The sequence below is a fragment of the Octopus bimaculoides genome, chromosome 16, assembly GCF_046866305.1.
Source record: "Octopus bimaculoides isolate indiv1 chromosome 16, ASM4686630v1, whole genome shotgun sequence".
Taxonomy (NCBI): Eukaryota; Metazoa; Mollusca; class Cephalopoda; order Octopoda; family Octopodidae; genus Octopus; species Octopus bimaculoides.
This window is the reverse complement of record NC_142943.1, coordinates 13,777,038-13,792,634: the sequence shown is the minus strand read 5'-3', so window position 1 is coordinate 13,792,634 and position 15,597 is coordinate 13,777,038. Positions and strand designations below refer to the sequence as shown.

The following is a 15,597-nucleotide window of genomic DNA, read 5'->3' as shown; positions in this document are numbered from 1 at the left end:
TCTCTGATATAATAATTCTGTGCATTTAGTTGATTTAAATTAAATTGTATACATTATATGTATACAATAAGTTCATTATTACTATTATTATAGCACCTTTATATACTTCTTAAGACAGTGTCCTACAAGTGAACATACCAATTAGTTTCTTGTTACAATTTCGCATCTTATTAGTAACCTTATTTCTACAGTATTCCAAGCAGTATTATATATTCCATTTAGAAAATGAGGTATTGCACTATGAATATTATTGGTTTCATGATAGGTCAAATTAGGTGTGCCATTAGATTCCCTGCTCAGTTCATTTAATTTGTGAGTCTGGCTTAATTAGCCCTAATTTCTGTTAGTTCATTATTGATTCTATTACAAGTGTTAGTTATACAACTAGATCCCTATTCTTATTCATATTATGTCCCAATCCATCTGGATAGCTATCATTATTATTATTATTATTATTTATAAGGCAACAAGCTGGCAGAATTGTTAGCATGCCAAGCGAAATGCTTAGTGGTATTTTGTCTGCCATTATGTTCTGAGCTTGAATCCTACCAAGGTCGACTTTGCTTTTCATCATAAAGTACCAGCTGGCTACTGGAGTCGATGTAATCGACTAGTCCCCTCCTGCCAAATATGAGGCCTTGTGCTTCCAGTAGAAAGGATTATTATTATTTATATTTGTGCTATAATTTGCATTTACTGACTCCCTACTAGCAATCACTTTAATTCTCTTAGAATGATGTGCTACAATAATTTGGACTAGATTTCTAGTTGTTGAAAAAGCAAATATAATTGTGTGTCTATTAAATTTCAGTCTGTATTTGTTACACAGGAGAAAATGTTTATCTGGTACACCAAACAATTTTGTTGGTATGTTTGTAGCTATTTGAACCTTTAAGACTGCATTATACCACATGCACATGCATACATACAACATAGGCATGGCTGTGTGATAAGGAATTTGCTTCCCAAGGGCCAACCAAAGATTTGTGAGTGGATTTGGTAAGTAGAAACTGAAAAGAGCCTGTTGTATATATATGTGTGTATTTGTTCATTTGTTTTATGGTTGCTTTTTTCCATGCTAGCATAGGTTAAATGATTATATTATTGAGGCATTGCTTTAAGTCAGATGCTCTTTCTGTTGCTAGCCTTTACCTACTTTTCATGTAAGAGATCTCTTATTGCACTCTTCATTGAAGATGTGAAGACAACAGATGATTTTTTGACCAGCTACAGTAGCAGACACTTGTCTGAAGTGCCACAGTGTGAGACTGAATCCCAAAACCACTGAGAAAGGGAAGCAAACTTCTTAACCACACATGTATGTCTGCATCTCTCTCTCTCTCTCTCTCTCTCTCTCTGTATATGTGTGTGTGTGCTTTCATGTATACTCATTGGCATTATCTGAGTGAAACGATGCCATTGTTTATATTCTCCATTAAGCAAAACCCCCACAGCTTCAGCAGTGTCATTTCTTGGGACAGATAGGGACAGTAGAATCATCATCATCATCATCATTGTTTAACGTCCGTTTTCCATGCTAGCATGGGTTGGACGATTTGACTGAGGACTGGTGAACCAGATGGCTGCACCAGGCTCCAATCTGATCTGGCAGAGTTTCTACAGCTGGATGCCTTTCCTAACGCCAACCACTCCAAGAGTGTAGTGCGTAGAAACAGACAAAGAGTGGCATCAGGAAGAGTATTTGGCCATAAAAAATCTGCTTCAGCAAAATTCATACAACCAATGCCAGCATGAAAAAAAAAAAAAAAAAAAAAAAATGAAACAAAATATCTCTATGTCAGTGCACATCAAAACTGCTGTTGCACACAAATATATATCTCCTGATTATTCCGTCACCATTATCATCAGCATTGGATTAACCATTTAGCAAAATAAACATGGGAAGTTAGAGGCACCACAGAAATGGTAAATGGTTTATGTTACGAAAGAAAGGTTTATATGATTGTAAATGTAATTTCAAAGCATCCGTGGTGTCATAGCGAGGATCTGATCAAAGACTTTGTAATTAAAAAAAAAAAAAAGAAACCAGAAAACTTTTCAAATAAAGTGGGAGTATACAAAAATAAACATTTTACTGTTAGATTTGTTTCATTTTGAAAAATAAAAAGTTATTTTATGGTTTATTATTGCTTATATTTTGAATTAAATACATATATATCTCTGTATATATATATGGAGGCACTTAAATCTTTTAAATGCTTAGGGCTTCTGTGGGTCTCAATTCAGCCCTGGTTATCAACAACAAATGAACACAAAAGCAAATCAGAATTTTATAAGAAATGATTTTATTTGATTTCTTCCTTCAATGCATTTGATCTTTAAAAAAAAAAATTTTACATAAAATCTTAATGATTATTGAAATTCTTAGTCATAATGTTCATAAATTTTTGGATGGTTCACTTAATTAAGGAAATTTGTTTGTCACTGTTAGTGTATGCTGAGAGCTTTCCACAGAAATTGGTGTATTTATGGTGTGCAAATGCAGTGATTTATGTGTGCCATGTATTACAGCATTTGTATGAACACACGCTAACATACACAAAGGTGTATATGTGCATATACGTTCTCTATTCCATACACACAGTCTACAAGAAAGCCAACCCTATTTTCTGCTGCAGCTTTAAGAGGATGAAAAGAAAATTCCCTTCAGGGAAACAAGTTTTGGAGAGACATGATATACCTATGCCATACATAATGCTCAAATATATATATATATATATATATATATATATATATATATATATATATGCACCCTCATGCAAGGTGTCTTTTTATATATACACACATACAAAATGCAGGTGTGTGTGTGTATATATATACACACACACGCACTTTATATGTGTGTGTGTTGTTTTTTTATTAACTGTCTATCTGCGACCCGGTTACAGAGTGTCTTCCAAAGTCCACTACATTATTCAGAGTGTACTTCTTTCTGATATGTTTTTTTATTAACTGATTATATATTACATGTATATATTATACATATATATATTGCACATATACATATATTACACATACACATATTATACATATATTGCACATACACATATATTATACATATATTACACACATATATATATTATACATATACATCAGGTCCTCCCATGAATATTGTCTGAAATATCATACATGTAATTTCTATAGATTAAAACAGAAAGAGGCAAATGGCTTAGCAAGATTTGATAAGGACATTTAATTTAGCTATATAATAAAAAGGTGTACATAGTCTCTAACAGCTGTTTCTAGAATATCCCAGCTATTGGAATTCTCGGACTATGGAATTCTTGCTCAACATAATGTTCTGTTACCAGAGAGGGAGAGGTTAAACAGCTGTGATAATGGAGGGACCAGAATTTTAGTGGCATACCAAATTGAGCATTCAGAGTGCAAACCTATTGGTTTAAGTCACCCTGGCAAAAATTCCTTGTATATTTTATATATGTAATTTCTATCAAATTTTACAGTATTCTAACATCATCATCATCATCGTTTAACGTCCGCTTTACATGCTAACAGGGGTTGGACGATTTGACTGAGGACTGGTGCTTTTACGTGTCACAGGCATGAAGGCCAGTCAGGTGGTACTGGCAATGGCCACGCTCAAAATGGTGTATTTTATGTGCCACCCGCACAAGAGCCAGTCCAGGGGCACTGGCAACGATCTCGCTCGAAAGTCCTTACACATGCTGCGGGCACAAGTGCTAGAAAGGCGACGCTGGGCACAGGTGCCATTACGATTTCGCTTGCCCCAACAGGTCTTCACAAGCTGAGTTTCGTGTCCAATGAAGGAGACGACGTTGGCATGGGTGCTAGTTGTCAAATTTAGTTTGATTTCGATTTCTAACATGTCAAGTGATATTGATTGATACTCATATGAATTTGGAAACCTTTAACTTAATATAATTTCTCTTTACAGAATAATCTGACTGAAATAATTACTAATATTAACCCCTCAAAGGTGGACATATTGAATGAGCATTTAAGGCACATAAATGAGTTCAAAAAGAGAAACAGTGCAACAGGAGGAACCTGAAATATCCATTTGTTTATGAGGAAGTGCTTGAACAAAAGAAGTTACAGAAGATGGTTTACAAAGTTCAAAAATAGCCTAAAAGAGAGGCCATGATTAGGATGCTCTGTTGAATTTGATGAGTTTCATTTGTCGTCACTTCAAAAGGATAATGTTGCGTCAGTTGAAGAATTGGCAAGCAAGCTCAATTCAAGCCATTCAACAGTTCACTACCATCTTCAACAGCTTGGAAAGGTGCTCAAACTCAGAAAATGGGTTCTCCATGATCTGACAGAAGCCAACTGGAAATCATGAGTGGACATCTGTTCATTTCCTCATTCTCGTGAACGTATCTCACCGTTTTGGGACAGATCAGTGACTGGAGATGGAAAATGGATTTTTTTAATGAAAATGTTAATTAATCAGGCAAAGGCTTAGTCATGGAGAACAGGCGAAACAACCTCAAAAGAAGCTCCAGTCAAAAAGGGTTCTTCTTTCTGTTTGGTGAGATTGCATAAGAGTCATCCACTTTGAGCTGCGACCAACAAATTCAATAATTACTACTCACACATATTGCCAATGATTAGAGCATTTAGGTGCTGCTTTGAACCCCCCCCCCCAAAAAAAAAACAGTATTATTCCCTGGAGGCATAATGGCCCAGTGGTTAGGGCAGTGGACTCGCGGTCGGAGGATCGCGGTTTCGATTCCCAGACCGGACGTTGTGTGTGTTTATTGAGCGAAAACACCTAAATCTCCACAAGGCTCCGGCAGGGAGTGGTGGCGACCCCTGTTGTACTCTTTCGCCCTAACTTTCTCTCACTCTTTCTTCCTGTTACTTGGGTAAAGCTACGATGGACTGGCATCCCGTCCAGCTGGGGGAGGGCAACACATATGCCATAGAAACCGGGAAACCGGGCCCATGAGCCTGGCTAGGCTTTAAAAGGGTGCATAAATAAAAAAATTATTCCTTGGACCTTGCTCCTTCTGATTACCATTTGTTTCAAAGCTTACAGACTCACTTAGATGGATTAGTACTTGAAAGATCCAGAGAGGTTGAAACTGACTTCTCTTCTTCTTTCTCAGCAAAACCAAAGGAGCTTTTTTTACCAATGAGATTAAAAAAACTGATGAGTAGATGGAAGGAAGTCATTGATAATGATGGGAATTATATACAGGATTAAATTTTAGTAAAATGTAAAATAACATCACTTTTTTTCCTTACCCAAAATTCACACATTACTTATGGAATGACTTGATATATTTACAAACATATACTCAAACAGATACATGTTGTACAAATACAGAAGGTCCCTGTCTATAGACATATGGTGCATATATGTTTATATGTATATACAGAAATAAGAGAGTTGCATTTGTCTGAATCAACATTATGTCATAAAGGAAATGGGTTAACACATATGTCACGTTTGGTAATATTAAGAACCTTGGCTATGGCACTAACTCAACAGCATTCACCAGACAAATTATGATAATTTCTTACAGAGATGTACAAGGCTGGAAACTCGACAGTGGTTGAGTTCAGTCAGTTTTTATCAGCCACAATACTTAACAGCTAGTTTATTTTCAATCAGTGTTGGAAGGATGAAAAGGTAAAAATCGAGGCCATGGCAGGATTTGAATACAATGTAAAGAACTGGGACTTAAAGACTACAAAATATAATTTCATTTCTATTTGTTACAATCAAACATCCAGCAGCCAAAAACATCATTGCTTGTTAAAACTGGTTAAAACTTCATGTTGTCAAATATTTCAGGGTAATTTTTGAAGAAAGCCTGTAAGATAAATAGATAAAAAAGATAACATTCAAATAAATAAATAAAAGATAATATTAAAATTTTAAAAATTAATTTCAAACTATTCAATATTATTTGAAAATTCAAGTAAAATACAATGGAGGTGAGGTTAAAGGAGTGGACTTCTGACCATACTGTTGTGAGTTCAAATTTTACTGGAGTCACTGTGTTGGGCCCTTGAACAAACCACATAACACTGCTTGCCCCAGTTTATCAGACTGGCCACATAGTTGGGAGATTTTGTTTTGTAACCACGCTTCCATGTTCAATCCACTTGTATGACACTTTGGGCAAGTGTCTTCGATCATTGCATACCAGGATTGATCAACAACTGAAATTTGGGAGATTGGAAATCAGGCAAATGACTTGTGTGCACGTGTGTGTGTGTGTGTGTGTGTGTGTGTGCGTGAGTGAGTGCGAGTGCATGAGAGTGAAAGTGTGTGTGAAAGAGAGAACGTGAATGTGTGTGTGTGTGTGAGAGTGAATGTGTATATGTGTGAGAGAGAATGTGTGTGCGCGAGAGAGAGTGAATGTGTGTGCACGCAAGAGTGAATGAGTGTGTGTGAGATTGAATGTGTGTGTGTGTGTGTGTGTGTGTGTGTGTGAGTGAGAGAGTGAATGTGCATGCGCATGAGAGTGAATGTGTGTGTGTGTGTGTGTGTGAGAGAGAGTGAAGGAGGGTGAATGTGTGAGTGAAGGAGGGTGGATGTGTGAGTGTATATGAAAAAAGAGAGAGAGAGGGTGCGTATGTATATGCCTCACTAACAAATCCATTTCCTTATACTAATGTAAAACTTGTAAAATCGTAATATTAAGTTTGTAAAAGGGAGGTAGATTATAAGGGAGGTAATTCAGTGCAACATAACCTGGTACTCATTTTATAAATCCAATTCATTGAAAGACTAAGTACTGAGGTACAGTTTTTTAATAAAAGATGATGTCCCTGCAAGGTCAAAGCTCAATGACCGAAGGGTTTCTGGGATTAGTGGGTGAGAAGCAAGGAGGAGGGTATTCTCAAACCCTAGGGATCTGGCTGGAATGCTTCTAACAGTGGGAAGTTTACTAAAGACATCCAATGTGCCAGATGGTGGCGCACTGGATTAAGTCTATTACCCAAGTAGTGAAAGTGTGTGGCTTAGTGGTTAGGGTATTTGACTCATGATTATAATGTCGTGAGTTCAATTCCAGGCTGTGCATTGTGTCCTTGAGCAAGACACTTTGGTTCTTCATCGCTCCAGTCCACTCAGCTGGCAAAAACGAGCAGCATCTGTATTTCAAAGGGCCAGGCTTGTCACATTCTGTGCCATGCTGAATCTCCCTGAGAACTACATTAAGGGGACACATGTCTGTGGAGTACTCAGCCACTAACACATCAATTTCATGAGCAGGCTGTTCTGTTGATTGAATCAACTGAAACCCTTTTCATTGTACCAACGGAGTGCCATGGCAGGACAGGATTTGAACTCAGAAAACAAAGAACTGGAACAAATATTGCAAGATATCTGATCTGATGTTCTTTACAGTTCTGCCAATCCACAACCTTCAGTTGGTACTTTTTTTCATCAGGCCCCAAAGAATGAAAGTCAAAGTTGACCTTGGTGGTATTTGAACTCAAAGTACAATAAAAATGGGAGATGGAAATCAGGCAAATGATTGTCATGTGTGTGTGTGTGTGTGTGTGTGTGTGTGTGTGTGTGTGTGTGTGTGTGTGTGTGTGTGTGCATGCGAGTGAAGGTGTGTGAAAAAGAGAGAAAGAGAGTGAATCTGTGCGTGAGTGAATGTGTGTGCAAGAGAATGTGTGTGTGTATGCATGTGTGAGAATGAATGTGTGTGTGCGTGTGAGATATCAATAATTTGGCCAAGGTGTGACTTCGATGATAAAGTAGAATTTGGAAATAGGATTGATCTTACCTCGAACAGAGCAATACCATGTGCAATACTTGTTGTGCAGCACTGTTCCCTGATTGAGTGCATGCTTAGCTGGGGGCTACCGACATCAACAGTGGGAATGCCAATTTTCTGGGATAAAATTGGTCCTATGGTGCTACCACAAACAGAATCGTTGCGAATAACAAAATCCTTGAAGAAAATGAAAATGAATTTAAAAAATGAATGTGAAGAAAAAATTTTATCTTTAACTCTGATTTAATTGGTCTTTTATGATGCTCCTATTCATTTAAGCTGATGAAATAACTTCTACTTGGTTACTTGATCTGCTAGAAACAGCAGTCAAATCTCTCTCAAATCATACCTTACCATCTTAAAAAGAGAAGAATACGTAAGATAATTTAGTGCTAGATACACTATGTCTGATTTCATCCAGCATGCTAATGATTCAGTCAGCTCACTGCCTTAATAATAATGTAATATAAATAAAAAATGTTGAATGTTTTGATGCATGCTTTTTAGCCTACACTTTATATCTATCTATCTATCTATCTATCTATCTATCTATCTATATATATATATATATATATATATATATATATATATATATATATATATAAAATATATAGTTTTAGGGAAAATAACCAATTTCCAAGAACTCATCGATGAAAATCCACTATCACATATAGAAAAATTAATAATTAAAAGCACAATAAATGAGTATAATATAAAGTAAAGTAAATATCATAAGATAAATATAATAAAAAGAATACACGTGTTTCATAACCAATTTTCAAATAGAAAAGAAATTTAAATCGATTAAAATCAATTGAAATTATCGAAAATAAGTTCTATTCAAAAATATAGCTACTCGTCAGATCGTAAGTAGAACAATAATTAGATATATATCTCAACCAACAATAAGTACCAAATGAATTAATATGAAATACTTATTATATAAAGATAGAAAAATTATTAAAAAAATATCATAATATCAAAATAATAACCATTCAATAATCATCCCTTCATCCATTATAATAACATGTATATTATATACAAAAAACATCTTACATAAATTATCATTGTTTTAAATTATCATTGTTTTAAATACAAGTTGAACGAAGTTTAAGTTTAAAATAATAATGAAGATAAAATTAGTACATATTTAACCGGTGTAATAGTTAAAGCTATACTATTTAAAGCTAAAGACGTTTATTTAATTATAATTAAAGATCAATTGAATAATAGAAAAATACAAGATTATTTATTTCTACAAACGTAATAATAAAAAATATGAATGAAAAAATTATGAATGGAAAAATTATGAATGAAAAAATTAGGAAAGAAAAAATTATTAAGAATAAAAGATTAAACTTTATATATATATACAAAGTTTTAATTTAAAAAAAACTTTAACAATATTATAAACTATAAAGATTAATAATTAATCAAATATTATTAATCAAAAATAATCGAAAATATATCAACACTATTCAAATTGAAGTTCTAATATTATGTTGAAATGAAACTATAACTTCTAAATAGTTTAGTGTTAAATAAGTTAACTATTAAAAATAATCTATAAAGAACCAAATGAATAGTATAAAAACAAGAATACATATTATTTTCAAATAGTAGAAAATCTTTAGCAAAGTGAAAACATTACTTATCCAAATTTTTCCGTAATTCAAACTGAAAACTAAGACGTTATCTAATAGCTATAGCGTTTTAAGCAAGAGTTCGTAAGATGTTTTTTGTATATAATATACATGTTATTATAATGGATGAAGGGATGATTATTGAATGGTTATTATTTTGATATTATGATATTTTTTAAATAATTTTTCTATCTTTATATAATAAGTATTTCATATTAATTCATTTGGTACTTATTGTTGGTTGAGATATATATCTAATTATTGTTCTACTTACGATCTGACGAGTAGCTATATTTTTGAATAGAATTTATTTTCGATAATTTCAATTGATTTTAATCGATTTAAATTTCTTTTCTATTTGAAAATTGGTTATGAAACACGTGTAATCTTTTTATTATATTTATCTTATAATATTTACTTTACTTTATATTATACTCATTTATTGTGCTTTTAATTATTAATTTTTCTATATGTGATAGTGGATTTTCATCGATGAGTTCTTGAAAATTGGTTATTTTCCCTAAAACTATATATTTTATATATACTTTATCTATAAGGCTCAATTTAATTTTAATTTTTTATAAATTGATTTTAATTGAGTTTTTTACCTGTAATTTTGGATTTTGTCCCTAATATTATTATTATATATATATATATATATATATATATATACATACCTACATCTATATGTATACATACATGCATATATGGGTACAGGACATCAGAGAAATGAGACATGCAACATAAAGAGTATACCCCTTCGTCAGTTGTCCCTGTTCTATCTACTCTGCATTTTGAAGGCAAGGACAATACGCGACTTCGTTGGAAAAGTCCTTCCCGCAAAGCAAAACATATAAAATTTAGAATTTTTTGCGGAGGGTGAAAGTGTTAACAAGAACAGGACAGTGAGAACAAGACAGTAAAAACAAATGGTGAGGGCTGTTGAGCCAAGACGATAGAAAAATTATTATGAATGCTAAGTAGAAGTGCCATGATAGAAGAGACAGAAAAAACTTGTCTGTTCTTTAGGAAGGCAGTGGGCAGAAAGAGAGAACCCCTTTCGTCACGTGTCGTATACACACACACATGCTATATATATGTATGTGTGTGTGTGTTTCAGGTCCAATCTGTTGTGGAAATACACAGTACACTATCATGCAGGGGAGTTGCCATGACATTTTGTACAGGCTTTGCAATCAAGCTTGTTCACAAATGGCAGGAATGTGAAGGCATGTAACAGTTTAAAGCTTTTAAGATGTTAATTAAGAGACAGTTTCTTTTCTGGATTGAAAAGTTGCAGGTGTTGCTAATAGATGGATTTGAATTTGGTGCTTCAAACTAACGAGGCACTCCTCAAATATATATGGTACCCATCACTGATTAATAGTGAACTGAACCTCTCCATGGTTTCTATTTACAATGGGGGAACTAGGCCATTGAGAAGTCTAGTTTTTGTGGTAACCTCAGCAAAAATGAGAAAAATTGAACTCAGTCTGGAGACAGCTTCAATTTTGTCAAGGTCAATTACAAGTAGCTTATCAGAGGATTTGGATTGCAGAGAGCAATCAATCCAGGTAGTTTTTACATTCAAGTTTGTAAAGGAGCAAATATGTAGAGGATTTTCTTTAGAGGCTGTTCTTACCTGCAGTGGTACATTGGCCTGAGCTGCAATTTTGCGCAGTATAGCACATGTGATAGCTGTGGAGGCATATCTTTGATTAGCATTGATCTTCAACACATAACCCTGAAAATTACAAAAAAATAATGTCAGAATAATACAGCTGTCTTCCTTCAAGAATCATCATCATCATCATCGTCATCGTCATCCTCATCATCATTTAACGTCCGTTTTCCATGCTGGCATGGGTTGGACGGTTTGACTGAGGTCTGGAGAGCCAGTGACTACACCAGGCTCCAATCTGATCTGGCAGTGTTTCTACAGCTGGATGCCCTTCCTAACGCCAACCACTCTGAGTGTAGTGGGTGCTTTTTAGATGCCACCAGCACATTTAATTTGTTTGTAATTTGCATTATACCCATATCTATGTGGTATTCAACTGACATACCAGTGAATTGGATGTTTTACACAGCCCTTTGAAGGAATTCCTTTCCTTAGTTTATTACCTTAGATATATGCGTGTGTGTGTATATATATATATATATATATATATATATATACACACATTTTTTCATGTATTTTATATATACACACACACACACACACACACACACAGAGAAAAGTGGATGCTAAAATGATAATGGCTAGGATGTGATTTGGGGAGATTTAGCTGGGTTTTTTTGTTTTTCTTTTTAAGCAATTCAAGTGACTCATGTAGAAGCTCCTTTGTAGACTTGTGGATGGTGGCGATGAGAACAATGACAACAGAGTCATGGTGATGGAGGTTGATGGCAATGAAGCAACCCGTGATAAGATGATCATACAACACCATCTTCATGCCAGGGAACACACTATAAAACAAGAAAGAAAAGACCAAGGCTTACCAGTCAATGCTCCTGAAGACAAAGCCTTTATACAATGGCCAACAGTGGAAACCCCACCATCTGCAAACACAGGTATACCAAAGCGTCGAGCATATTCAGCAACTTTATATACAGCTGTCCTTTGAGGACGACCAACAATAAAATAGCAAGCTGTGAAACAAGTGATGTGCTGTACCACGTTTTTCACAACACTTAGCTCTCTACTGTTCGGTATCTCATAACGGCTGGCTTTCTACTATTTGGTTTCCCCATAGCAACTGTGTGCCATGTTCAGTTATAAGCTTTTCACTTATTTAAACTAAAAGCTCAAATACGAATAACTATTACCGATAACGACTACATGAGTCAATGAAGGAACTTCAACACAATTGCTCAACCTGCTAAAAATAGCAGCAAAATCTTTTTTTACAGTATTCAGTTTTTAGAATAAAGACACATTGGATAATGTAGTCTTAGATACACTATCTCAATAAAAGATAAAATGGTCAAGGCTGGACCACCTTTGATCAGAGGTCTGTTTGCTCAATAAGGATGCCCAGTGGCAAAACTATTTGCATACTATACAGATAGCTTGACTAGCTAGATATAGTAGCCTCATATCACATCCTTACCATTTTAAAAATGGGATAAAATGCATTGGATTAAATTAATCAATGGCAGGTTAACTGTTTCTGTATCAATACTATACTATACCTCAGAATATATCAATAGCTTTTAGGTAATAGTGTGAGTACTAGACAGGTGAAAGCACTGTCTTTCTAACTGGTATCTTCATGGACAGAAAAAAAAAGCGGTATTGGTTAGATTAGTTTCAATTCTGTATTTAAATTTTATCAATGATCAAGTATCCTCTTTAACCACTCACAAAGACACTAATTGTAGGCCCACAATTGGTAAGACTTTAGTAAACTGGACAGACTGATTTGCATAAATAACAGTGAAACAAGGAACTCTGTTATAGAAATCTGTACTTTGATGAAATTCCAAAATAAGGTTGAAACTAGTTTGGTCAATCCTTTTCCCCACAAATGTATTGCATATAAAGAAAAGTAATGATAATGAGCTTATTGTATACAGTGTCTATGTACAACTAATCAGTAAAAGGTGAAAGAAGGGACAGAAAACAGTCATAAATCAATTAAAAAAAAGCTATAAGTACATGCACGGTAAAAAAAGAATCCCCCAAAATTCCCAAGAAAATGAGCAGCAGAAAACCTATAAAAATGAAGGGCCGTGTAAGCACATCAGGAGTAGTGTTGACAAATTTTGGGAAGTATGGAATTTTTAGAGGATTCAATGTCCTGACAGTTAATAACTGCTGTGAAGAGTTTATTCCATACTTCAATAAACCTGAGCATGTTTGTTGGCACTCCGTCGCTTACAACGTCGAGGGTTCCAGTTGATCCGATGAACGGAACAGCCTGCTCGTGAAATTAATGTGCAAGTGGCTGAGCACTCCACAGACACATGTACCCTTAACGTAGTTCTCGGAGATATTCAGCGTGACACAGTGTGACAAGGCTGACCCTTTGAATTACAGGCAAAACAGAAACAGAAAGTAAGAGTGAGAGAAAGTTGTGGTGGAAGAGTTCGCCACCATCTCCTGACGGAGCCTCATGGAGCTTTAGGTGTTTTCGCTCAATAAACACTCACAACGCCCGGTCTGGGAATCGAAACCACGATCCTATGACCGCGAGTCCGCTGCCCTAACCACTGGGCCACTGCGCCTCCACCTGAGCATGTTTATATGTCTATTAAATATAGTGTAAACTAAAATCTATAGATGTATTTCTGTAGAGCACTGCATCCCTTAAACAAAATACTAAGTGTGCTAGTGATTAATTAATTGAACTTAATTGCCAAGAATGCATTATAATATACAAATCAGACTAATTTACTTAAGCCCTTATTGGTTGATTTGTAGTCAGTGTATATGTGGACTGTTGAGGAAGGTATGTGATTAGTGATGAAATTCACTACAGGTTGTTTGATAAGTCTGCTTCCTAACCACAAGGTTCTGGGTTCAATCCTACAGCATAGCACCTTGGGCAAGTGTCTTCTACTACAGCCTCAGGCTGACCAAAGCTTTGTGAGTGGATTTGGTAGATGAAAAACTGAAGGAAGACTGTCATGTGTGTGTGTGTGTGTTTGTATTTGTTTCCACCTCCCACTGCTTGACAAACCAGTGTTGGTGTTTATGTCCCTGTAACTTGGCAGTTCAGCAAAAGAGACCAAAAGAATATGTCCCAGATTGTACAAAAAATAATAAGCACCGAAGTCGATTTATTTGAGTAAAATTCTTCAAGGGTGTGCATCAGCATGACTGAAACAAGTAAAAGATAGGATTGGAACTTGTCTGAGTGATTCCTCCTTTTCTATCCACAAAGATTTTGTAAATGAAGACAAGGTATTTACTGCTGTCTATTACATACAGTGTTTCCTACAATCTATAGATATATTCTAATTACAGTATAACATTGGATAATGTAGTCCTATAAAGAAGTGTTTGTAAAAAGATGTGATGGTTATGGTTTGAATGCTCTTCATCATGGACCTTTATGTAGTTACTTAACCTACTAGAAATGGCAGCCTTCAAATTGCTTTAAAAAGTAAAAAAAAAAAATCATGCCTGTATAAATAATGCAGCGTGCGTGCGTGTGTGCGCGCATACATGTGATCAGTCAATATTTTCTTCAAATTTAATTTCTCTCTAGTAAGAAAAAAAAAAAAGCTAACAAAGTCTTTGATTGTTTTTCTGGTGAAGTTAGTATTAGAAGAATCTGGAATGAGGTAAAAAAAAAAAGTAATGAAAGAATCCTTTACCTTATGCATTTCGACATGGTGGAGGTCTTCATGTTTCTCACTAAAATCAATGAAGAAAAATAATAATAATAATAATCCTTTCTACTATAGGCACAAGCCTTAGTTCTATGATACAAACACCCAGTTTAAAAATGATCTAATTTAAAAACTTCAATCAAAATTTCATGTTAATTTCTATTCCAAACACCAGCTTAAAAATGACAAAGCTATTTTACTAAATTCTTCATTATTTTCAAAATTAGTTGAAATGAAGACAATATGTTTCAGCAGAAATATGGTAAAGAAAGGGTTAAAAAAGATAAAAATTAGATAAATAAAAATGATGAATATTTTTACCCATAGTTTGGATGAACAGCATGAGCTTGATCAGCACTGAGATGATATGACTTTGGTATAGCCTCTTCAAAAGCCAACGCAGTTCCCTGACAGATTCTTCTCATGACCAGCTCTGTGAGTAAAGAAGCTGCTCCTTGTGCACTGTCTGAGCCAACCTATGAATGAAAATTAAACAACATTAGAATACTCATGTTCTTTATCTAAATCAGTTCTCAACCATTTTTTGCCTATGGACTCCTTTGATTCCTATTTAACTCAGATAGACCCTCATAGCCATTCGATATTTAAAAATCCTATTATATTTTTATACTTAAATATTATTAGGAATTTTTAAAATATTGTTAAAATTATTAAAATATTTTGTGTATTGTAGAAGCATAACCAATTTATTGTGTATAAATTTTAACAACAAAATCTTATATGGACCCACCAAGGGTCATATGGACCCCATGAGTGAAACACTGATTTAAACAGCTAAGAGCCAACCACTAGATATAACAGACCTTTATCCACCCCAGTCAAAAAAAAGGATGTCTAAGTGAGTA

General features: G+C 34.7%; 1 protein-coding gene across 2 annotated transcripts in view; it reads right to left on the bottom strand.

Moving 5' to 3' along the window:
• Positions 1-2,286: 2,286 nt before the first annotated feature.
• Positions 2,287-15,597, bottom strand: part of LOC106878371 (aspartyl aminopeptidase) — a 46,512-nt gene continuing 33,201 nt past the window's right edge. For both annotated transcript variants that reach the window (XM_052973918.2, XM_089364165.1), the window contains 5 exons: positions 15,053-15,207; positions 14,717-14,756; positions 11,034-11,135; positions 7,758-7,925; positions 2,287-5,825 (listed from right to left, as the gene is read on the bottom strand). In XM_052973918.2, coding sequence (XP_052829878.1) covers positions 5,778-5,825; positions 7,758-7,925; positions 11,034-11,135; positions 14,717-14,756; positions 15,053-15,207 — 513 coding nt within the window. In that variant the 3' untranslated portion in view covers positions 2,287-5,777. The remainder of the gene's footprint in view (positions 5,826-7,757; positions 7,926-11,033; positions 11,136-14,716; positions 14,757-15,052; positions 15,208-15,597) is intronic.